Source organism: Pelodiscus sinensis, chromosome 26 (assembly GCF_052426305.1).
Source record: "Pelodiscus sinensis isolate ZL-2025 chromosome 26, ASM5242630v1, whole genome shotgun sequence".
NCBI lineage: Eukaryota > Metazoa > Chordata > Testudines > Trionychidae > Pelodiscus > Pelodiscus sinensis.
The window spans coordinates 1956642-1980997 of record NC_143077.1 but is presented as its reverse complement, the minus strand read 5'-3'; the positions used below and the strand labels follow the sequence as shown (position 1 = coordinate 1980997).

General features: G+C 53.1%; 1 protein-coding gene across 3 annotated transcripts in view; it reads left to right on the top strand.

Annotated features, from left to right (window-relative positions):
• RUNX3 (RUNX family transcription factor 3) overlaps window positions 1–24356 on the top strand; it is a 102735-nt gene that overhangs the window by 245 nt on the left and 78134 nt on the right. For 2 of the 3 annotated variants that reach the window (XM_075908531.2, XM_075908529.2), the window contains exon 2: window positions 241–356. In XM_075908531.2, coding sequence (XP_075764646.1) covers window positions 299–356 — 58 coding nt within the window. In that variant the 5' untranslated portion in view covers window positions 241–298. Of the gene's footprint in view, window positions 1–43; window positions 357–24356 lie in introns of those variants that run through there. The other variant, XM_075908530.2, reaches the window with a different exon arrangement.

Sequence of the window (24356 nt, the reverse complement as noted above, 5' to 3'; positions counted from 1 at the left end):
CATTTCGCTCTCCGTGCTTCATGCCGCTGCATCGTCTATCTCTGTGCAAACCCCATTCTCATGCCCCCTTGCAGCAATGATCCAGCGGGCGTCTGCTTCTGCTGAGCAGCGTGTGGCTGAACATTCCTGTGGCCCGGCAAAGCCAGAGTCTGGGTTGCAAAGACGCCCTTAGCTTCCTTGTGGATTTCTCTCCCTCCCTCGCTTCTTTGTTTCAGTTCAAACTTCTTTTTTCAAGAGTAGCGAGGGGACTACAAACCAACCACAAGTACTGGCTGAAGAATCCGCTTGGGCGGGGGTCATGGCTTCCAACAGCATCTTTGACTCGTTTGCAACCTACTCGCCAACCTTCCTCCGTGGTGAGTAGAGCTCTTGTTTCCCTTCCCTTCCAGGCAGGAAATGTTGTTTGTCACTGCACTGCAGCCTGTGTTAATAACGCCACTGGTGCATCGTCCGTGGGTGCCAGCAGCTCACGCCGCAGGCTGGTGTTTTCGGTGGTGCGTGCGACTGGGCTTCGAGCACTCCATGGCTGGGTGAAGGGATGAGCTTCTTCCCAGGACGTAGCTTGCTGGGCATGTTCCTTCCTGGTGGCTTTTTGTGGTTGACTCACCAGGTGTGGCGTGAAATTGGCTGCAGGTCCACAAACGTTACCTGCATGGTATTCTGTCCACAGAGCATTGTTTGCTGGTAGATACAGGCGCTTTCTTTCTCTGCGATGCTGCTGGCATAGCCCCATGGGAGCCACGGTAGCTAGCTCTGGGGATGGGTGCTTTAGAACATGCCTCCCCAGCAGGTGAAAAGAGAGGACTGAATTCATCAGGTGAGAGCTGCGAGAGTGAATCGCACTCGACAGTTTCCCTTTCTCGGGGAAAGCAGCTCAGAGGGCACAGGAGCGCTTGGGGACGATTTCTTCAAAGTCTTTGCGATTGTGTGTGCTGCTCTGCTAGTGTTTCACTTTTAGAGGGCACGTCAGAAAAGTAGCAGGTTGCCACTAAGTTTATTCCACCTCTTTCTGCCCCAGCTCTGCAGCCAAAGTCCAAGGGTGAGATGTGCTCCCTGTCTCTGTTCTCACAGAGGGGCCTTCCATTTCCGACATGCAGCGTGCGAGTAGGATGCTTTGCGCCATCCTAGAGCAGGGCTGATCTGTGTCTTGTTTACAGAGAGCAAGTGCCTGATCTTTTTCCACTCTTGTTTGCTTCTGCATTGCTATAAACTGGGGACCACAACTGGGTTGAAAGCTTTACTAAGCACAGAGGCCGTTTGATTTGTCAGTTCCAGCCCCGAGATCCGCAAAAGGCAGAGTGTGCCCGATTCCAAGTGCCGTTTTACTCAGTATTTTTGCCTGTGCAAAAATAAAGCAAGACGCGTAGGGTTTGGCCCAACAAGTTTAAACTAGACGGCACTTATTTTGTGTTGTGCGGCTTTGCCTGCCCTGTGGGAGCAGGCTGCAGAATGCCATTCAGTGGGCAATCGGTATGTTACTTGGGCGAATACTGCAAACGGGGATGATGTTGTTTAGTTCAGCCTGTTGGTCTAGAGATGACCTCGTGCTCTGGGACATACTGCTAAAATCAAGTGTGTTTCTTGGAGTTACTTGCTTTGGTAAATCCAGTAAATTGCACAAAACCAACTTGTGCTCTTGCAAGTCCTGCTATCTGGGACGCTGGTGACAAAATATTTAAAAAATGCAACTCAAGAGGACGTAAAGAATGTGCAGATCGTCCCCTCACTGATTCATATTGAACTGGCAGACTTGGCATGTTCTCAATTCTCAAACCTTTGAATGAAAACCAGGACGGACTCCGTCTTTCATTCCTTGTGCAACCCGAATAATCCCTCGTTAATTCACTGAGCGTTGAGGAGGCCTCAGGAACTCAGGATTAGACCATAAAGTTAGAGCTCTGGGCTTGTTCCCAGGTATGCCAGAGCGCGTCAAATTCTGGGCTTTTGTCATGGTGGTTTTGTACTTGTTTTGTAGCTGAATTTCTAAAACAAGACAAAACATTCAAACTGATTCTTAAAATAAATGCATAAAGAAAAGGATTCGCAACTGGAAATTTAACACCGTATACTGACACTGAATGGGTAAAAGAAAGCAATGGTATCAAAATCAATCAACTTGATACCTATGTCCTAAAATGACTGGTGATAAATCTTAACTCGAATGTGATCTAGAAATAGCAAAATACTACAGAAGTTACTGGGCCATATTAAGTAGGGTTTTTATCCATATCAAAGACTTGAATTTGGTGTAGTGTTAAAAAATCAAAAAGATTACAAGATATTAAATGAATTAACATGATTAAATCTGTCCCAGTACATTTAGTGGCTTTGAATTTTCTTTTGAGCAGAGTGTATTGGAAAATGAGAATAAGGAGCCAATTCGGTTTTTAGTTACATTCATGTAAATCCAGAGTAGTTTCCTTGACCTCAGTCGTGTTACTCAGGATTTACACTGGAACCTAGTCCCCAGTTGGTACTTATCAAAGTATCGGAGTACTGTGTGAATATTCAGCAATAAATACAGTAGATTTTAATACCCTCCACTACGTGATGGTGTCATTATGTATCCTTTGTACTCCACAGAGCTAATTAAAGGCAGTCTTAGGGCAAAAAAAATAAGTGAAGTTTTATCAAAAACATTTGCACAGTTCTTTTTAATCTGTGCTTTCCCCCTCCACAAACCAGATGAAGAAATGCCAAGGATTGGTCAGAAAGAAAAAAAAACCAGAAATGTCACATTTTGAATTCAATTTCCATACAAATAGGAACCCATAAAAGCAATAAGCATTTTTGTTTCAGACATAAATTTATTAAAAGTGGGGAGTGAAAAAAAATTACACTGAAGATGGTGAAATTGGTACCCATTTGTTTACAATTAGGACAAGAAATCCTTGTTTCTTTAAGAGGTTAGATGTGCCCTTTCCAGTGCTGGATCTGAGTGAATATTGTAAAACTATTAATGAATGTTTATTTGAATTTCACATAGCTTTCTGATTCAACTACAGTTCCTATTTGACGGCTTTTCTGTGCCTCTCGATGCAAATGGATATTTGTTTGCACAAGTATTTGAGGAATGAAACAAACAAACAACCAAATCCAAAAGCTATTCACTCTTCAGACTGGAAATGCTTTATTCCTTTCCCCCTCCACCTCTCCTTTTTTTTCCAGTATTTTTCTCTTACCCAATCAGTAAGCAGAATCAATGCCACATGATGTAGCTAACCAATCACAAGCCGAGGAACTGGCAGACATTGACATATAATTGCATAAAGTGAACAATTTTGGATAGAAAATCTAATTTAGAAAAATGGGCTGTTTGAGGCCAGTATGAGAACTGAGAATGACTGACTCTGTAGGAAGCTCTTGGCCTACAAATAATTTGCCCAGCTCTTCCCATAACGGCAGAATGAAATGCGGCTCAGGTCAGGACACTCCTGCGAAGTCGCTGGATGCTGCATTCTAGCGGAGGAAGCAGGAGAGGGCATGGAGGAGAAATGCAGCACATTTTCATCTGCAGTCTCATGCCGAGATCCCCCAATTCCCACTGATTCAACAGGTGTTGGGCTCTTAAATATTATCCGAGTCTCCGCTCCCTTTCACTCACCAGAAGAAGTGGTTCACGGAGTGGTGGAAAATTTGACCAAAACTACAGGGCCAAATTGTGCCCCTAACTGTGCTGGTTTAAACTGGCCGCGGCCCCACGGACGGCTAGTGCTTACTGGTGCATCACTGCATGCCATGCGCAATCCACGCTCCCAGCGAAATAAGGGGGGAGGTGGGCGTGTCCAGGGAAAGCGGAATTCCATGGCCCCCATTGGGCGCCAGGCGAGCGTGGAGCGTTTGCCAGCTCTTGTGAAGACGAGCGATGAAATGGGGCCGGAGGGACTCTGCTTCCACCTGTGTTATTCAATGAGCTCGTTGGCATTGAGCTTTGAGGCTGGTGCAAGAATCATTTGCAATTTGCTCTTGAAACTGCTTGTAGCTGGACCACTAGACCTCAGGGTGTGTGGCTCATTGGCCGCAAATGTCACGTTCGCTAATCAGCCTTGTGTCACCATGGCCGAGGCTTGAGAAATTCTCACCTGGGCCTCACTTCTCCCCAGGCACCTTCAACTCTGCAGTGGCTTTCATGGAAATAACGCCCACCAGAGAGTCTAAATATAGACATTGACACAGGCCATGAACAGTCACCAAGGGCCAGCAGAACTCGGTCGCTTCACCAAGATGGACCTGACGTGTAACGTTGATTTGGCTCTGTCCTTTACTGAGACTGGTCACGGGAGGCTCTTGAGTTACTTTATGGGCACTAAGGGCTTGTCTCCACTACACGGTGGAGCAGGTCGGTTTGTCATATCTAGGGCTTTGTTCAGGTGAATTTTGGAAGACTTAGGCCTCGTCTACACTACACTCCCACGTCGATCCAGCCTACACCGCTTATAGGGTTGCCAGGTGTTCGGTTTTGAACCGGACAGTCCATTATTTGAGCTTTCTGTTTGGAAACAAATTGAAAAAATATAAATGTTGGGTATTTTCTAACTAAGATGGAATGTAGCTTGTGATGTAAAGTCAAGTGTGTCCGGTATTTTTGTTGAAACCATTTGGCAACTCTAGCCACTTATCACAAGCGGCTGTACTTCCCGCGGTGCCTTCCATGCAGTAAAGTCAGTGGGGGGCTGTTCTCCCGTCGATTCCAGCTACTCTTCTCATCTGGGCGGAGTGCTAGAGTCAACGGGAGCAGTTTTCAGTGGCTGATTCATCGTGTCTGAGCAGAGATGATAAATTGATCACTGGTGGATCAATCACTGCAACGTGGACCCCCCACATCGCGAAGAAGAGCCCCCCCCTCCTTTTCTTGGAGGCATGGTCTTTTTGGTCTGTGGTTGTACAGCACCCACCCAGTGGCATCCGTGACTAGTGCTCCCTGGTGTTACTGCAATATAAATAGCTGTGATCAGCAGTGGTTTAGCACAGGAAGTGATGGACCTACCCGGTCCAGTTTGCAAGGGAACTCAGAGAGAAAGGATGAAAGTGCCAGGGTGAAATTGGTCTAGGGCAGGGGGTTAACCCCACTGCGGTTCCAAAAAACACCGAGGCATATTCAAGGGCCACAAGGACATTAGCACATGCAACCTCCTCCCCTATTCAGGGCTTTAATGTGGTGAGGATGGTTTTGCCAGACCACAGATTTGCACCTGGAAAAGGCTAACCTGAAATCCCTTCCTTGATTCAAGTATCACCCTCCTAGCAATGTTCTCGCTAATTGTTTCTGTCTGTGTATGGAGTAAATTTTGTTACATGCACCAGTGGCCGTGCACCATCCGTGGAAACACTTGCTGCCAGCTGTGGGTGCTCTGCCAAATCAGCAGGGCAGCTTTTGAATCTCTGCTGGGTGGCTGCCCAAGCATTCAGTTTGCAGGGAACCCCGGCTCCTCGAACCCTCCTGGTGAGGTGATTCCCTTTTGACTAGCTGTGTGGCCTAGTAGCTGCTGCTCTTCAAGGAGTCTCTTCTTGGCTCTGCCCTTACACTGGTCATGTCATTTCCTATTCAGTATGTAGGAGGAAGGGACTGCTCTCTTCCTGCATGTGCCGCTCCCAGCCATCTGAGCACCATGGTCCTAATTGTTAGTGGTACCTGACACTTCATCCCAGAAATGTTTCTTGAAGGTCTCCCATCCACATACAGAACTAGCCTTAGTCTGCTTAGCTTGTCTCAAAGGCTTTAGGGAAGCTGGCACAACTGCAGCACACACAGAACTGGAGCATCCCGCAGGCCGCTACGGAGACTTTAAACCAGGCACTTGCGGCCAGGCTTTCCTGCAGCGTCTGGGGAGTGCTGACTTCACAGAGCCTGAGACTTCCAGGATGTCAGGAATGTGCTTATTCCCGTCGTTTCTTCGCAGCTCACAAAACTGTCGGTAGCTCGTCATCTTCCTGAACCGATGGCTGCCCGCCATCCTTGGCTTCCAAGCCGCCCAGCTCCCGGCCTGGTATCCTGGCCGCATGCCCGGCTGCAAGAGACACAGCGTGGCCCTGAGCTACAAACAGGCTCGGGGGTCAGATCACTCGTATTTTATATTTTCCCCAGAAATGCCACTAGCCAATGTAGTAACGCGCAGGAGTGGCCTGTTGAATGAGGCCACTGCAACGTTTCCCAGGGAAAAGGAAATTGTTTTTCTTTCTGTCGTCATCCCCAGATGTGATGCCCCCTCACCCTTACCGTGAGTCTCCTACATCTCAGCACCAGCTCGCGGCTTCCCTCGGGGCCTTCGACACCGCAGACCCAGTCCTGCTGCTTTTCCCCGGGAAACCCCCATGACCTCAGTGTCAATGGAGGGATTGTCTGTGTGAGGAAGGCAAGACTGGGTGCTGTGCTGGGAGTTTAAGGCTGGGCGTTATCTATGCAACCAAAACTATGCAAAATGTCAACATGAGCTGAGACAGTGTGGTCTAGTGGGTAGAGCCTTAGAAGAGTTGGGTCCTGCTCCCTGCTCAGAAAATGACCATGTATAAATTCTTGGATTAGGCCTCAGCTGGAGGATTGTGTCCAGTTCTGGGCACCACTTTTCAAGAAAGATGCAAAGAAATTGGAGAGGGTCCAGAGAAGAGCAACAAGAATGATTAAAGATCTAGACGATATGAGCTATGAGGGAAGACTGAGAGAATTGGGCTTAGTTTGGAAAGGAGAAGACTGAGAGGGGACATGGTAGCAGTTTTCAAGTACCTAAAAGAGTGTTACAAGGAGGAAGGAGAAAAATTGACCTGTTGATAGGCCAAGAAGCAATGGGCCTAAATTGTAGCAAGAGAGGTTGAGGTTGAACATCGGGAAAAACTTCCTGCCTGTCAGGGTGGTTACAAGCTGGAATGACTTGCTGAGGAAGGTTTTGGAGTCTCCATCGCTGAAAACATTTAAAAGCAGGTTAGATGCATCTATCAGGGGTGTTAGATGGTGCTTGGTCCTGCCGTGAGGGCAGGGGACTGGATCCGATGACTCTCAAGGCCTTTTCCAGGTCTAGGGTTCCATGATTCTATAAGATCGGTGCCTCTGAGTCTCGTCCCACCCATGACGATGTAGAGCGTCAGATCTCGGGGAAGAGGTGTGTCTTACTTTCTGCATGATCTAGGGAAAGGCCTGTAGCCGCTGTTGTCGTATGAATGAGTCACCAGCCGTGTCGTACAACAGAGCTGTAAAAACACCGAAAAGAAAGAGAAGGCGGCAGGGGGTCAGGAGATGAGGGGACAATTCCCAAAGTTCCTGTTCAACCCTGAGCAAGTTTCTTAATAATCTGCTGGGCTTCGGTTCCCGTCGGCACAACGGGCCTAACGCCGACGGAGCTAGTGGGGATGTTCGGACGCTCGGTTGGCTGAAGTGGGTGAGAGCGCTTGTGGGGCCCAGCGCGCACGCAGAGCAGAAATGCAGGAATTCAGAGACCCCGACACAGTGTGTGCTCTGTCAGGCTGTTGGATCTGCAGCAGCACCCTGCTGGCCTGGTCAGATGGGAAGGCTGGCTCTGATCAGCCCTCGGTTAGGGCCGGCGTCCCTGTAAGATTTCCCATCCGTGAGCGGAGTGAATCTTGCCTTGTGCACCAACATTGACATTACGTGTGCTTGTTCGGATGTGCGCGGGGGTGGCACCCCCCAGTTACTCTCACACACACACACACACACACACACACACACACCCACACACACACACACACACACACACTGTCTGTCTCTGCCCCTGAGCAAAATCTTCCACCACTGAAAGCCCTGGCCCAGGACAGCTGCTCGTTGAGTTTAAACGGCTCCTAAACTGTCCAAGCTGCCAGACCAGCCTGTTTGACCAAAGCTGCTACTGAGGGAAGGGAGGGAAGGGCAGACCTGCTCTGTCCCCGTGACCCCCCCAGTCCTGGCTCCGTCTCACGTCAGCGTGAACACCTCTGCCCTCTGCCCTCTGCCCTCTGCACACGTCCAGGGCTCGGTACCAGCGGCCACAGCCCCCTTGTGAAAAGCCCAGGTTTGCCTGGGAGGGGCTACAGAGCAGAAGCCCCAGAAAATCGCCCCCCACCGGAAGAATCCGACAGGAAGGGAGCAAATGAGCGGCCGCAGTGCTGATCTGCTTTCAAGTGACTCCTTCCACCCGGCCAGGAAACACCTGAGTTGACTGGGTTGGTCGGGAGCGTGGGTGGGCCCAGAAATATCTCGGCTTTGCAGTCTTGGTCAGTTTGATCCCTCGCCGAAGGAGGCCGAAGGCCGGGGCTTGAGTGCGGCCCAGAACATTCCCCACGTTTTCAGGAGCCGTCTCTAGTAGTTCTCCAGGCAAATAGTCTAATCTGTGTTCCCTGAAAGCTGGGCACCCAGGAGAGGGTCAGATGCCTCCCAGCATCAGATGCCCACAGTTGGCCGCACGTGTTTCTGCTGGTGGTGCACATCTGCACATGCCCCGGTGAGCATAAAATGTATTCTGCACACAGATGGAAAAAACCGGTCAGGAGCATTGATTGTCTTGCCCATCCCGCCTCTATCAGGGACGATCTAGATGGTGCCTTGTCCGGCCGAGGCCCTGCCAGTTCTAGGGTTCTGCAGCGGGGGCTGGGATAGGAGACGAGACCGTTCTCGAGCAGCTGTCCAGCCTGGTGACTCAAACGAAAGAACTGACTTTGCTAGACCCTCCCCCACCCGATATTCCCACCCCCAGGTATTTCCCACTGACGTCTCGGAGGCAGAAACGTACGGCTTCCCCGCAGCGAGGGCTCCTTGTCTCTGCAATAGGCTCCCACGGAAGTCAGGCAAAGGCCCTGTGCTGTGCGCCGGGGGGTCGTGCACTTGCCTGGGAGAAGGACCCGTCAGGTGCCCCGACAGGACTTCTCTCTCATTCCTGAGGGTCCATTTCTGTTCAAAGGAGACAGGCCTGCAGAGGCAGCAAACAGCAACCAGCCCTAGGAGCACAGGCCGGCTCATCGCTAACCAGAGCCGAGGCTGAAATAGAGCAACGGGGCGGGAGCCCATCACACAGGGAAGCCGTTTGGCTCCAGATCTGGTTCTGCTTTGCAGTACAAGCCTGACTCTGTAATTTCCCAAATTGGAACATCCAAAGCAAACGCCCTCCACTGGGGACGTTTCAATTCCAGGTCTCAGTCTCTCTTGTGTTAGCCACATGCTAGTACGGCCGTTCCTTCCCTCCCCTTCCCTGGGGAACAGGTGTAACCAACAGCACCGTTGAGCCATTAGTTCTTCTCTTCTCGGCAAGGGCAGAAGTGTCACTGAACTTGAAATTGCATCAGGAGCAGACGGGCGGAGATGAGTCGGAGGTTTCACAGTGACTGGTTTCTAGAGCGTGTGGTCTTGGTCATCCAATAAGCACTTGTAGACCAATGTGCCACCTTGCACCGGCCACATCCGGGATGTAAATCCAGAGCACCTCCGCTGCCTCCCGGTGGTCCTGGGGATTTCAGCCGTGGGCACTGAGCAGAATGGAGCCCTGGGCCTTTGCTGCTAGCCGGTCTCTCCTGGCCTCGGAGCCGCCAGCGCAGCGGCTGGGTGGGAGTAGCCACAGGGTGGAAGCTGGGAAATAGGCGGGAGGCCACGCACAGCCCAGGTCGACACGACAGCGACGCTCCCCAAGGCTCCCGGGGATCCGCTTTGGGTGGCAAAGCAGAGGCCGAGCAAGGAGCCAACAATTCCTAGGTGATGAGGGGCAGTGTCCATGGAAACCTTTTGGTACAGAATATCCTGCCTCCGTCCCAGCCCTGCCTGGCTTGGCTTGTCCACCCCCCTCGCACGCTGCAGAAGGGCTCCTGAGGCCGGGGGGTGACCACGCCCACCTGGTCTTGGGGAGATGCCGCCCCATTGTCCAGGGAGGTCCGGGCGCCACAGTCTGTCACAAGACCAAGATCCCCTGGAAGGGCACTTTAAAAACGACTGTTCAGGGGCTCGGAGCAGCCCAAGCCAGACACCAAACCTCGCGCCAGACCAAACTAGGAGCCAGTGGCAGGAGAGACCAAGCCGAGTTTGCTGGGCTGGTATGGCAGTGGTGACTAGCGGCCCACCTAAGACGTCCTCCCTCCCCTGCTAGCGGTGGTACGTGCCCCTCATGACAGACCTTCCCTGCCATCTGAACAAACAAGGTATTGTTAGCCATCTTTGAAAGAGGGGAAACTGAGGCTCAGGGAAAAGACGTGTCTTGCCCCCATCTCCTGGCACGCAGTCTGTTGCCTTCCCAAGCAGGGGTCCTTTGGGCGGCCACTCGGGAGAGATTCCAGTGCCGCCCAGCGGGTTAACAAGGCACCCACAGCTCGGTGTGTGTTTCTCCTGGTGGTGCACATCCCCACGTGCCTCAGTGCACATAACAAAACTTATTCTATATATGGATGGAAAAGATTGGCGGGAACGTTGTAACCCAGGCCAACCTCAGGCAGGGCCAATAAGCTACCTCCCTCCCAAGGTCCTTGCAGAACATCTTCCCATCCCTGCCAGCCTGCGGCCCCATTCCCGAAGCCCAGTCTCACGGGGTGGTCGCTCGTTTCCAGCCGAACGCTTCCCGGTTTCATGAAATGCCCCCTCTTGTCTCACTTGGTGTCGGCTGCAGGCCACGTCCACTCCGACGCTCGCTGGGGTTTCTTTTTTTAACCTTCCAGTAATTCACCACCTCAGGGTTCCCGCTCTACAAACTTTCCCTTTTAATGGATTTCTGTGTTGCTGTTTAACCACGGAAAACTGTAACCCTGACAATATTTCTCTTGCTCGCTCGCGCTCTCTCTCCCGCCGCGTTATGCGAAGCGCCACAGCTCAAAGCGGAGGATGATGGGAGTGTAGGAATGAATCATCTATAATGCAGTGTACAATAGGAGCAGAGTCCAGACAAACATGTCTGTGGTTTCATTAAGTCTTTCTGGAGTATTTCCCTGACCAAAACGAAAGGAGTTTTCCATTCTGCACTGTACCGATGAATCTCCTCGTGTGGCAAAGCTAAACTGGTCCCTCTTCTCGTCTTGCTTACTGTGTCTAAACCCCTGGAAAGCATTGCTTGTTATTTTAGTATGGTCACGCTGCGGGGTCGGGAGGAGACCGATCGGAGGGGTACAGCCAAAGGCCCCGCTCCTGAAATCAGTATTACCCCTGCATCTCATGGCCACACTGGGATCGGGGCCCCCTTGTGCTAGGTGCTGTGCAGACCCCTCCTGAGAGACAGTCCCTACCCTGAAGAGTTTATAATATAAATAGACAAGACAAAGAGAGTCTTACCCCATTTTACAGCTGCTGAGGCAGTGAGAGGTTGTGTGGTTGGCCCAAAGTCACTCAGGAAGTGGGGAGCCCTATAGAGCAGAGTGCAGATCCACATCAGGATACCATGCTCCTAGGGGCTGGCTGCGTGGACCACGTCTCAAAGTCTTTGCTGTTTCTTTAACCCAGGGGAGGTCTGGGCTGCAAAGGCTGTGTCTCCACTACAGGGTTTTTGTGCAAAAACCAGCGGAGTGTCCGCTCCTCAAGTGCATTTTTGTGCAAAAAAAATACAGTAAATCGACAGGCCAGAGGGCTTTTGCCGGTAGAGTTATTCCTCTCCCCACGAGGAATGACTCCTGTTTGCGCTACAGCTCTAGCACAAAGAGGCGGGCGTGGACGCTCCGCAGGGGTTTCTTGCACAAAAAGAGCATATCGGAAAAAGCACAGGTGCTCTGATGGCCATTCTGACGAGTGTCTGTCTAGCCTGCTCTTAAATGTCTCCAGTGAGGGAGATTCCACAACCCCCTAGGCAACTTATTCCAGTGTCTCACCACCCTGACAGGCAGGAAGTTTTTCCTAATGTCCAACCGAAACCTCCCTTGCTGCAGTTTAAGCCCCTTGCTTCTTCTATCAACAGAAATCAAAGAGAACAATTTTTCTCCTTCCTCCTTGTAACACCCTTTTAGGTACTTGAAAGCTGCTCTCATGTCCCCTCTCAGTCTTCTCTTTTCTAAACTAAACAAACCCAATTCTTTTAGCCTTCTCTTATAGCTCATGTTTTCTAAATCTTTGATCATTCTTGATGCTCTTCTCTGGACCTTCTCCAATTTCTCCACATCTTTCTTGAAATATGGTGCCCAGAACTGGACACAATACTCCAATTGGGGCCTCATCAGCGCAAGAATGACGTCTCGTGTCTTGCTCACGACACTCCTGTTAATGCCGCCCAGAACATGTTTGCGTTCTTTGCAGCGTCACACTGTTGTCTCCTATTCAGCTTGTGCTCTACTCTGACCCCCAGATCCCTTTCTGCAGGACTCCTCCTAGACAGCCGCTTCCCTTTCTGTGTGTGTGGAACGGATTGTTCAGAACATCAGAGCGGCCAGACTGGGTCAGACCAAAGGTTCATCCCGCCCAGTGTCCTGTCTGCTGACAATGGCCAATGCCAGGTGTCCCAGAGGGAGGGGACACAACGGGGAATCCTCACATGATCCCTCCCCTATCACCCACCTCCAAACAAACAGAGGCTGGCGACACCATTCCTGTCCAGCCTGGCTAATCGCCATTGATGGACCTAACCTCCATGGATCTATCTAGCTCTTCTCTGAACCCTGTTAAAGTTCTAGCCTTCACCACATCCTCTGGCAAGAAGTTCCACAGGTTGACTGCGCACTAAGTGAAGAAAAGTTTCCTTTTGTTTGTCTTACACCTGCTGCCTATTCATTTCATTTGGTGACCCCTAGTTCTTGTGGAACAAGTAAATAACTTTTCTTTATTCACTTTTTCCACTCCAGTCATGATTTTATAGACCTCTAGCCTAGCCCCCCCTTAGTATCCCCTTTTCAGTCTTTTTACTCTCTCTTCACATGGGACCTGTTCCAAACCCCTTATCATTTTTGTTGCTCTTTTCTGAACCTTTTCCAATGCCAAAATATCTTTGTAGAGATGCGGTGACCACATCAGTACGCAGTATTCAAGATGTGGGCGTCCCATGGTTTTACATACAGGCTATAAGATATTTTCTGTCTTATTCTCTATCCCCTTTTTAATGACTTCTAACATTCTGTTTGCTTTTTTCACTGCCGCTGCGCACTGAGTGGGTGTTCTCAGAACTCTCCACAGTGACTCCAAGATCTCTCTCGAGTAGTTGTAGCCAAATTAGTCCCCATCATCCTTTATGTCTAGTTGGGATTATTTTTTCCAATGTGCATTACGGGTAGACCCCGCCTTACAAACGCATTGACGTACGACCAGCCGCACTTACAACCAACCTTCCATTAAGCGCGGCCCTGACTTACGAACAGCCCGGTCCCATTGAAATGAATGGGGTCCGACTTATGAACACATCGAGTTACGACCAAGTGCTTGGAGAGTAACTTGTTTGTGTACTTTCTATTTATCAACATTACATTTCATTTGCCATTTTGTTGCCCACTCACTTGCTCCTTCCTAAGCGGAGCACTTTGCATTTGTCCTTATTAAACTTCATCTTGTTTATCTCAGACCATTCCTCCTGTTTGTCCAGATCAGTTTGAATTTTGGCCCTGTCCTCGAAAGCGCTTGCAACCCCTCCCAGCTTGGTATCATCTGCACACTTAATAATCATACTCTCTGTGCCGTCATCTGAATCGTTGATGAAGATATTGAATAGAACTGGACTCAAAACAGACCCCTGTGGAATCAAGCTCTGGATATTTATACCTGCCTCTGGATATTTCCACTACATGCATCTGATAAAGTGGGTCTTTGCCCACGAAAGCTTATGCTCCAATACATCTGTTAGGGTATGTCTACACTAGCTCATTAATTCGAGCTAGGTAGGCAAATCAGGCAACCAGAGTTGCAAATGAAGCCCAGGATTTAAATATCCCAGGCTTTATTTTCATATTCCCGTCCGGCCGCCATTTTAAAATCCCCCTTAGTTTGAACGAACTGCCCGCGGCTACACGCAGCAGTTTAAAGTTAATCCGAACTAAATCCTTAGCCCATCCTGGGCTTCATTTGCAACTCCGGTTGCCTAATTTGCCTACCTAGCTCGAATTAACGACCTAGTGTAGACATACCCTTAGTCTATAAGGTGCTATAGGACTCCTTGTCACTTTTGCAGATCCAGATTAACATGGCTGCCCCTCTGATATCTCTGGGATTGGTTATCCAGCCAGCTTTGCACCCACTTCATAGTAGGCAGTATTTCTCTAGTTTATTGATAAGAAGGTCACGTGAGACCGTGTCCAATGCCTTACTAAAGTCTAGGTATCCCACGTCCACTGCTTCCCCCTTAGCCACAGGGCTTGATATCCCATCAAAGTAAGCTATCGGATTGGTTTGACAGGGCTTGTTCTTTACAGATCCATGCTGGCTGTTCCCTTTAACCTTATATGAGAGAGACCCGGTGTGGGAGGTCAGAACTGTTATGGGACCAGCTTGGTTCTGATACGGGCTGTTTTCTAAGCTGAAAAGTCGAAGCCCAGGGGCGGGTCCGCGCATGTGCCGCACGCTCGGGCCCAGGGCGCCAAAATGGCTCGGGCCGCCCCTTGGGGCTGCACCACCCTGCCAGCTTTCCCAGGGTAAACAAAGGGTTAAAACGTACAAATGGCAATTTCCATAACCTGATTTCAATGCGAGGGGCACGTCCCTTTGAGTCATTGTGACAGACTGGGGCATCTGGGCCCCTTCTCCGTTCTAAACCCCCCAGCCCCGCACATTCCCCACTAGGACTGAGCAAAGCATCGATGTTTCAAACTCAAAAATAAAACCAACAAATAAAATTTAAGAAACCGTTTTGTTTCGGACACGCGCTGATTTGTTTTCAGTTCTCTCACCCACACGAAATGCCCAAAGAAAAATGGATTTGGCTTGAAACCAAAAGTTTTGGACACTGAACGGAGTCGACATTTTGGAAAGGGCTCATGCTGATTTTTTTTTTTTTTTTTTTTTTTTTTTTTTTGAAGCAAACCATTTCGTCATTTCTGGGGAAAATATTTTTTTTCTGCCAACATTATTAGTCAAATTAGTCAAATTTGTGAGCAGTTTGGGTGCCTCCCCAGACGTGTTTTGGTCAGGACACCAAAGCTAAAGCAGCGTCTTTTTTTTTTTTTTTAAACGAGAGGCTCATGTGATCTCTAATGACCATCGCTGGCTTCCTGGTTTAATGTCCCAGCCACAGAAGTGTCTTAAGCAGCCAGATACAACCCGTAGGATAAAAGGTCTGGTATTTGCTACCGGAGCAGCTGTGAAAGAAGCCAGGGCACTGATTGTTGTTTACAGCCGACATGGGGCTGAGCCCACGCCTGGGACCCCACTGGTCGGGGGCTGTGGAAACACGAAGTACAATGCCCGGCCCTGCTCCTCCCAGTCCCGGTGAATGTCTAGGTCTGGGGAAGGGGGGGTAACGTAAACAGCTGGTGGGGAGCCAGCAAGCCACAGCACCAGAGTGTCACTAGGAACGTGTCCGCCCGTGGCCGTGTCAGGGGGGAGCTCTCTGGAGAGACTTGAGGGCTGGTTTCGCTTCTTAGATACTGGTTCCCGCACGGCAATATTCCTTCCCCTACTGGGAGGCCAGTGTTGTCTCGTCAGAGGTTCCGTCCTTTCTCTGGGCAGGGGAGTCTCGCTGCACCTAAGGTTTTACAGCGATTTCATGGCTAATAAATTGGACTGGTTCCTCTAACGCCAGCGTCACTCCAGCGCAGCCTGAGACCCGCCGGCTTCGCGATTCGCGTCGTGCAGACAACGTGCAGCTTGCAACGTGCACCTTGCCAAAGTGGGTATGGACAGGCCGAACCTCAGCCACTAAGCTAATGAAAACGGCCCACAAGACAAAATACCTTCAGCAAATGACTCAGCCTGTGGTCAGCGAATCAGGTTTCTTTAGCTCTGCCTGCTGCTTTGGGCCGAATGGCTGCGCCCATGTTACTGGAAGCGACTGATGTTCAAAACGACATGCACAAGGGTGGCAGGAGACCTGGAGCGACCACTGCTAGCCTGGGTTCAGGGCAGAGGAGGAATAGAGGCCCAGGCAGGCTAAATGACATGCCCAAGGTCACATTGGACGTCTACAGCTGAGCAGAGCCTCAAACCCAGGTCTGAGGCTAGGGCCCTAACCACTAGACCCTCCTTCCTGTCTGTGAGGCAGAGACTCTCTTCCCCTGTGTCTGCAAAGCGCCAAGCACTTCTTGAGTGCAACTGCTCTGTCAGTCCCAAGAGCCTTTAACCCTCACCGCCTTGCCCCTCCCCGCCCACGCAGCTCTCATCTCAAGCCTGGGGATACACCTGTGCCTTGCAGCGTGCCGCAGCCTGGAGCCCGGGCATGGGCAAGATGCCAGCCGAAGTCAAGGGAAGAGGAAGTCTGTGGGAGGAAGGGTTGTCCAGTGGTTAGAGCACTTGTCAGCATCCTGAGTTTAAGTTGAGGCTGTTCCACAGACTTCTGGTGTGACCTTGGGTTAGTCACTTAGCCTCTCTGTGCCTCAGTTTACCAGCACAAGGCAGTTTACCTTTTAGGGCTGTGTGAGATGGGAGAGATTCAGGGACCAGGCTAAGGGGGACTGTGTGAGTGCCCAACACAGACAGCGATAAGTCGTGCCAGAGTAAGGACAGGCTAAAAACTCAAAGGGCTTTGAGTAAATGTCAGGTCACTTTCTGATCTCTGTTGCATGCCTGGTGTTCCCGCCCTGCCCCCACGCTGTTACTGCCGGGAGCCTGGCACTGCTTCTCTCTGGTCTCGCCGGTCTGGTGCCCCCCGGCCGGAGCGCCCGGAGCCAGACGGCAGCGAGGGAAGAGAAGGTGCCGTGTGCGAGTCACTCTCCAAATGAGGTAGCTGCTCTCGCAGACAGAGGAAGTGGTTTCCCCGGCAGTGGGAACTCTGTGAAAGTTCTCAGAACAGGCCCTGCACACGGGTCAGGCTTCCTTCTGACTGAGCAGTTCACACATCAGGCTCTCACAGGACCGGCCGGTGTGAGAACAGCACATGGGAAGAAGGGGCCTTCTGAAAACCCAGGGCTGGCTTATTGTTCTCTGATGCGCACGACTCCCACGCAGCACGATGAAAAACTCCACCTAGGCTGGGTTCTAGGAAACCAGCCGCGGGTAGCGAGCTCCTGGCATTGCTCAGGTCTGGAATCCCCCCGAGAGCAGCTGTCCAGGCTGAAAGGTCACCTGGGAATTCATCTCCAGTTTACCCTCCCTAGTGAGAGGTGATTCATGGGCTAATGGAGACTCTTCTGTCTCCCCCATTCCTGAGTAGCCCACGGCTGGCAATGCCTGGCACAGAGCCCGAACCCCCTGCCCGGCCGAATGCACGTGGCTTATTGACTACAGCGATGCTAGGAATGCACAGGGCCTGGGCTGCGTAAACCCGTCGACTTGCACCCGCGGAGATGAGGAAGAGAACAGACTCTGGCCCGTCTGTCTGAGGGCCAGGAAGGACCCGTCTGACCATCTCGTCTGAACTCCTGTGGGGCAGACGTTCCCCAGACTCCGGCAGCTAACCGACTAGCTTGTGGTTACACTAGAGCGTGTCTGTGAGAAGAATTCTGCTGAAATAGCTTCAGCATCCTCAGTGGGCGGCTTTTGTCTTTTTCTTTTCTTTTCTTTTTTTACACTTGCCAGAGAACCACTTGCAGGTATTTTGGTTTGTGCCTGGAGGAGAAGGAAGCCACAGATAGAAGGTTTGCTCTGAATGGTTGCTTCTTGACACTCACCACATGCCTGACGTCTTGTGAGCTGGCTCGGTTACACTGGGGTCTGGTAGTAAGCCCTGCCGGCTTTGTGGCTCAAGGACTTTGGCAGGTTCTGAAATCTGCATTGCTCCTTGCTCTGAAGACGCAGGCGGCGGCGCGGTGTCACTTCCTCTGTCTGCGAGAGCAGCTACCTCATTTGGAGAGTGACTCGCACACGGCACCTTCTCTTCCCTCGCTGCCGTCTGGCTCCGTGTGCTGTGCATGTCTGTACTGTGGGGCCCCCAGTCCAGGGACACGTCCAGTCCAGTCCCAGTGTTTTCTGTTGCCTCACTCCCTCTTCCCCTTAACTCTGCCCATAGCCGTTATTTGGTGAACGATCAGTTTGATGTAGGGCTTGATATTGCTGACTCCAGTGGGAATGGCAGATGACACTTCGGGGTCAGTCACACACACGCGGCTGCACTTTCTGTTGAGCATCATGTTATGGGCTGGCTGGGTGCCTGTAACCTCGTACGGGTGGGGAACGAGTCTTCTGCTGTACCTGTGGGAAGTAGGTTGAACCTCTCTAGTCCAGAGCTCTTTGATCTGGCATGATTTCAGCTGGCCACACCCATGCCGCGCAGACAGGCAGCTGAGGTTCCTGCGGCCCCGTAAAGTTTGTTTACAGCCACCAGGCCCAGCTCTGAGGCTACGTTTACACGGCACACTCATTTCGAAATAACAGCGCGCGAGTCTACCCAGCAAGCCCCTTTCCCCCCATCTCCTGCGCCTGGCCCCTTCCCCCCATCTCCTGCGCCTGGCCCCTTCCCCCCGTCTCCTGCGCCTGGCCCCTTCCCCCCCCGTCTCCTGCGCCTGGCCCCTTCCCCCCGTCTCCTGCGCCTGGCCCCTTCCCCCCGTCTCCTGCGCCTGGCCCCTTCCCCCCATCTCCTGCGCCTGGCCCCTTCCCCCCGTCTCCTGCGCCTGGCCCTTTCCCCCCGTCTCCTGCGCCTGGCCCCTTCCCCCCGTCTCCTGCGCCTGGCCCCTTCCCCCCGTCTCCTGCGCCTGGCCCCTTCCCCCCATCTCTGGCGCCTGGCCACTTTCTCCCCATCTCCTGCGCCTGGCCCCTTCCCCCCATCTCCTGCGCCTGGCCCCTTTCCCCCCATCTCCTGCGCCTGGCCCCTTCCCCCCCCCCCGTCTCCTGCACCTGGCCCCTTTCCCCCCCCATCTCCTGCGCCTGGCCCCTTTCCCCCGTCTCCTGCACCTGGCCCCTTTCCCCCCCCATCTCCTGCGCCTGGCCCCTTTCCCCCCATCTCCTGCGCCTGGCCCCTTTCCCCCCCCATCTCCTGCGCCTGGCCCCTTCCCCCCATCTCCTGCGCCTGGCCCCTTTCCCCCCGTCTCCTGCACCTGGCCCCTTCCCCCCGTCTCCTGCGCCTGGCCCCTTTCCCCCCGTCTCCTGCGCCTGGCCCCTTCCCCCCCCCCCGTCTCCTGCGCCTGGCCCCTTTCCCCCGTCTCCTGCGCCTGGCCCCTTCCCCCCGTCTCCTGCGCCTGGCCCCTTCCCCCCCCCCCCCGTCTCCTGCGCCTGGCCCCTTTCCCCCCGTCTCCTGCGCCTGGCCCCTTTCCCCCCGTCTCCTGCGCCTGGCCCCTTCCCCCCGTCTCCTGCGCCTGGCCCCTTCCCCCCCCCGTCTCCTGCGCCTGGCCCCTTCCCCCCGTCTCCTGCGCCTGGCCCCTTTCCCCCCCCCCGTCTCCTGCGCCTGGCCCCTTCCCCCCCCGTCTCCTGCGCCTGGCCCCTTTCCCCCCGTCTCCTGCGCCTGGCCCCTTCCCCCCCCGTCTCCTGCGCCTGGCCCCTTTCCCCCCGTCTCCTGCGCCTGGACCCTTCCCCCCATATCTCCTGCGCCTGGACCCTTCCCCCCATGTCTCCTGCACCTGGCCCCTTTATCCCACAGCGACTGCGAATGTCGATCCACCCACAGGCAGTGGACTCTGGAAAACTTGGCCACAGTCTGGCAAAGTCCTGTTGGTAGGTTTCTTGTGTGCTGCCCCGTGGCTGTCACCCCACCCCATCAGCACAGCTGCTGTCCCTGTTCCTGCTCCATCCAGGGCTTTGGCTAGCTCCTCCAGGTCTGTGCTGACATGGGTTTGAAAGGCTGTGGCCAAGACTTCAGAAGAATCCATTAATTTAAGGGGCTTCCGGGTCCAATTTCTAGAGCTGCTGCAAGGCCCCTGTTCCCTACCTAGGGTCTCTCAATACCTCTTGACATCAAAGCAAGGGACATGACCTGGCTCCCGAGAGCGTGGCCCGTGTATCCCCAAATGAATGGGCGGCTTTGAAATGGCTGGTCTTAACGTGGATGGACGGTCACCCAGGGACGCGCTCCCTGGGGTGGCTAGGAACTCTCTGCTGTTGTGTTTCCAGATGCAGTCCATTGACTGAGACAACCGTGTGTGAATTAGGAAGGGAGGGGGTTAGACTGGAAGGAGCAAGACTGGGACATACGGGCTCTTTACTTTTGTTCTATATTTGCAATGTGTAGCGACCGGGATGGGGGCCTCGTGGTGTCAGCTGCTGCCAGACAGACAGTAAGACGCAGCCCCTGGTCCCAAAGAGCTTCCACTGAAGAGACAAACAAGCAGACCACGAGTGACTGGCCCAAAGCCTCAGGGGGGCTGCAGGAAAGCCAGGCTTGAGCTGAGCACAGCTTTGCAAAACCCTGTTTTGTTTGGTTCACGGGCCCATGGGAGCTGTTTTGCTCGACTTCGATGAGCTGATTCGGTTCCTTCTCGCGCTTTCGGATTTGTTGTAAAAGAAATGAGACGGCGAGTTTGGAATGGCAGGTTGGGCTGAATAGGAGCATTCGGCACTTCTCAGTTGTTCGGGATTCTAGCCGGTCGGCTTGTTTTTCAACCAAAACAGTTCAGCCAATTTCGCGTTTTGATCGACCCAAATCTTCATTTTTCAGGGGACAAAATTTTGGCCAAAAACCTTGGGCCTACTCTAGTCTTGAGTCCAGTTCACTGGTGTCACCACTAGGCTCTTTCCTCTCCAGTCCTTCCTTGTCTTTAAAAAATGTATTTGGGAAGGGGCCGGGCTAGCCACAGCATTGCCACTGTTCCGTGTGGGAAATGCTGCCGCGTGCTCTGCCCGCCTGGGGCGAGGTGAGCGCGGCGGGAGCCCGAGGAACGCAGGAGCCGAGTTTTCATGATGTTGAAGAAAATATAAAACCAGCCAGCGTGGAGCGGGGGGGCGAGAAGCGTTTTACTGAAATCGATCACAGAGGGAGAACGTGAAAGATCAGCCTCGCTCAGCGTTGCCCTCTGCCCTGGAAGGGGACCTGGCAGCGTCTGCACCCCTTCTGCAATTGACGAGCTGCCTCGCAAGGGAGCGGTGCCCAGTTAGGGCAGGTCGCCGCTGCAGTAAAAGACCAGTGGCAGCTGGCGGAGGTCAGCGAGGACGATGGATTTCATGGCCCCGGCTCCGGTCCCAGCCGTGACGGGGATGAACTATTGCTAATGGGGGCGGGAGGGTGATTGTTGATGCACTGGCCAGTCAAGCAGTTCCCTGGCTTAGAGTCTCCACCCCCCTCGACTTCCCCATGCCCCAGGGAGGGGGACGATCCCTGGGCCAGATCCCCAACTGGGGTAAACCGCTGCTGCTCCGTGTAGGGCAGAGGCGCTCAGCCCGTTCGCACGGCGCCGGTCAGCCCCTCCAAGGGAGAAGCAACCAACTCCTGTGGGGAGCCCCCTGCTGCTGCGGGGTTCAGTTCCATGGGGTCTGCGCTCTCAGCGCTGGGGCCTGTGGCACCTTTGGGACGCACAGACAGACTGGGAGCGTCCGTGGGTAAAACCCACTTCCCCAGGGGGTCGGAGTGGAAGTGACGGACTCTGGCGCCCATGGCGCGGGCAGCCACCTGTGGGCCTGTGTCCAGGTCTCCCGGTGAAATGGGGCTCAGGGGTCCCTCTGGGGCGAGCGACGGCTCCACAGGAGCAGTGCGAGGAGGCTGTGCGGGGCAGCCTGCGTTGCCGGTGTAAGACACGGCATCGCTCTGGAGCGGGGACGCTGGAGAGGTGGCAGCCTGGGGCGTCGGGGGTCAGTTGACACGTGGCCTGGAGTGTTAGCTGCGTAGGGGGGCCCTGGCCGAGCTGCAGAGTTCTCATGTTTGTGATTTTATTTCTTCCCGGGGGAGCTGTGGCAAGCAACAGGGGAGGCTCCGCCTTGCTCGCTGTTAGTCAGTTCTTGCTCCCCGGAAACCGGGCGTAGGGGTTTTGGCCGAGAGCCTTGGGAGAGGGCATTGCCTCCATGCTGTTTGTGCCCGTCTCTGTGCCAGGACTGCGCTCTGCAATCTAAAACAAGCGGCTCTAAGAAGACTCCTGAACAGTAGCTAGGTCTATACTACAGCTGTTTTTTTTTTAAGCTATGCATTTTGCGTTTTGCGTTTTGCGTTTTGCGTTTTGCGTAGCTTTTTCCGATTTATTTTTCGGAAAAGGCTTTTCTGAAATGTGGCCTGTCTACACTGGGCCAAATTTTGGAAAATCCCCTTCGTTCACTAGATCCCTCCTTCCTCATGGAACGAGGAAGACAGGGCTTCCGAAAGAGCGCGTTGCCACTTCCGCAAAAAAAAAAGCAGAAGGGCAAACGCATTCCCTGGAGCTCCGCTATCCCAGAAACCCCCCGCTGGATAGTCATTCCCACCTGTGTCACTGATTTCTCCTCCAATGCAGGGCCAACCTGCAGGGCTCCAAAATCTGCTACAGCTCGGCAGAGGGTGACAAGATAATTAATACTTGCAAGGACTTGTCGTTTTATTGTACTCTTAGGGCGCGTGGGGTTGCAATGAATAATGCTCTAGGCAGAGAAGCTGACCCTTGCTAATGGGATGGATCTGACGGGGGAAGAGGCTTTTCAGGATCACCAGGGAAAAAAAGGAACAAAAAATAACTGAAACTGGGGGGGACCCATTTAATGCAAATATTAAAATACTCGCGCCGTTGAATGACAGCGAGCATCCACTGCAGCCCTCCTTTCGGAATCGCGCCCTCGCACTCACCGAGAGCTTTGCTTAACTTCTTCACAAGTCTCCATTGCAATGAGCATGGAGGGTTCTCCCCCAAGCTACTGCTGGGGAAACTGAGGCAGGCTTTTAACACACACCACTGGGATCAGTAGAGGCTGACCTCAGCCATGTGACGTGGGGCAATAGTTTGTACCCCTGCCTCGTGACATGCGAGTGGGACCAGGAGCTAAATATCCTGTGCCTTATGCAGAGGCCAGGCGGGGCTGCAGGCAGTGCGAGGGATCCAGATCAGAGGACGGGGATCTCTGCATCGCAAGTCTCTGCGCAGAGCCCTTCTCCACATGCCCCCCACGAGCCCAGTGCTGCAAACAATCAGTGGGACTAACTGAAACGTGCCTGGTTTGTAGGGTCAGGGCCTGTGGCTGCAGCTGCAAAGTGCAATTCTCTAAGCCTGGATCCTCCGGAGCATTTTGGTGCCTCACTCCCTGGGAAGACGGGGGGAGGGGGGTTCATTCCGGCTTGTTATCTGCGTCAATTGCCATGTGCCCAGCTCACAGCGGGCCCGGGCCGGTGAAGTGCCAAACGCTTCAGCTCCCAACGTCTGGCTAGTACGTAAAGTCAAACGTGTCACAGCAGAGCGGCCAAGCCCCTTTGTGCCCACGAAAACAGCCTGGCCCCAGCCTCCGAATGCCTGGCCCAGACACACGCAGCCTGGCAGGCGTGGAACCGCAGGCTCAGACCGGGCAGTTCTCTGACCGCAGAGCACGTGCACAGAGACAGTGTAAGGACCGAGACCAGCACTGTGATTTCACTGGAACACACCCCTGAGCTGGGATTGCGGAAAGCCCCTGCCTTTCCCCTCGGTAGGCGGAGGAGGGGCAGCGCGAGCCCAAAAGCACAAGGCAGGAATCAGACGTGCTGCTCCAAAATTAAGCCCTTACCCTGCAGCCGCCGTTTATTGGTGTTTTTGGGCCCGCTCGCACTGACGCCTGCAATGAAAGACCATCGATTTGGAACATCCCACTCAGGGAACGAGCCTCCCTTTCTCCAGAAAGCTCAGCAAAGGAGCCAGCCTGCAGAGAAGCAGCAACTGCCCCAACTCCTGCTTGTAGGGCAGTCAGTGGAACAGCCCCTCCCCGCCCCCATTGAATGGGAACCAGGCCCAGCTCTAAACATACCAGGTCTGGCCACTAGGGACACGGCCCTCGAGAGCCATCTGATCAGTGGCTCTCAGAGCAGATATTCTCTGCACACCTTGCTCAGCATCACAAGGGTGGCTGCACGTTAGAGCCACGTGCCCACATCAGAATGCGTTAGACCCTCACTGAGAATCCCACGTACATACTTTAAAACTCCTCTCGCGGCATGACCCATTGGCACCTTTTAAACAGCAAGAACGTTTGCAGTCCAGTTTACTGGTCGTCGCAGATGCACTTTTTGTCTCTTGTGTGGGCAAGGGGGCTGGAGCAACAGGTTTTACTTTTCTGCTGCTTGTCAGTTTCACGATTCTGTTTCTTGTCAGTTTCACTTTCCTGTTTTTTCTGTAGAACAGCTCGATGTGGCAATGTTGAGGTTGCAAACATCCAAAGGGAATGGTCAATCTGTTTTTAAATGGATTGTGTTCATTGATGTTGCCTTTTGGAAAAAGTGCCTGGCAGACATTTGGAATGCGGGATTCGGTCATGCTTCTCAGCCTGCTAATATGGAAATGAAGGGCACGATCACTCCACGGGGTTGTTAGCTGGTGCAAATCAGCAAAACTCTTGTTTA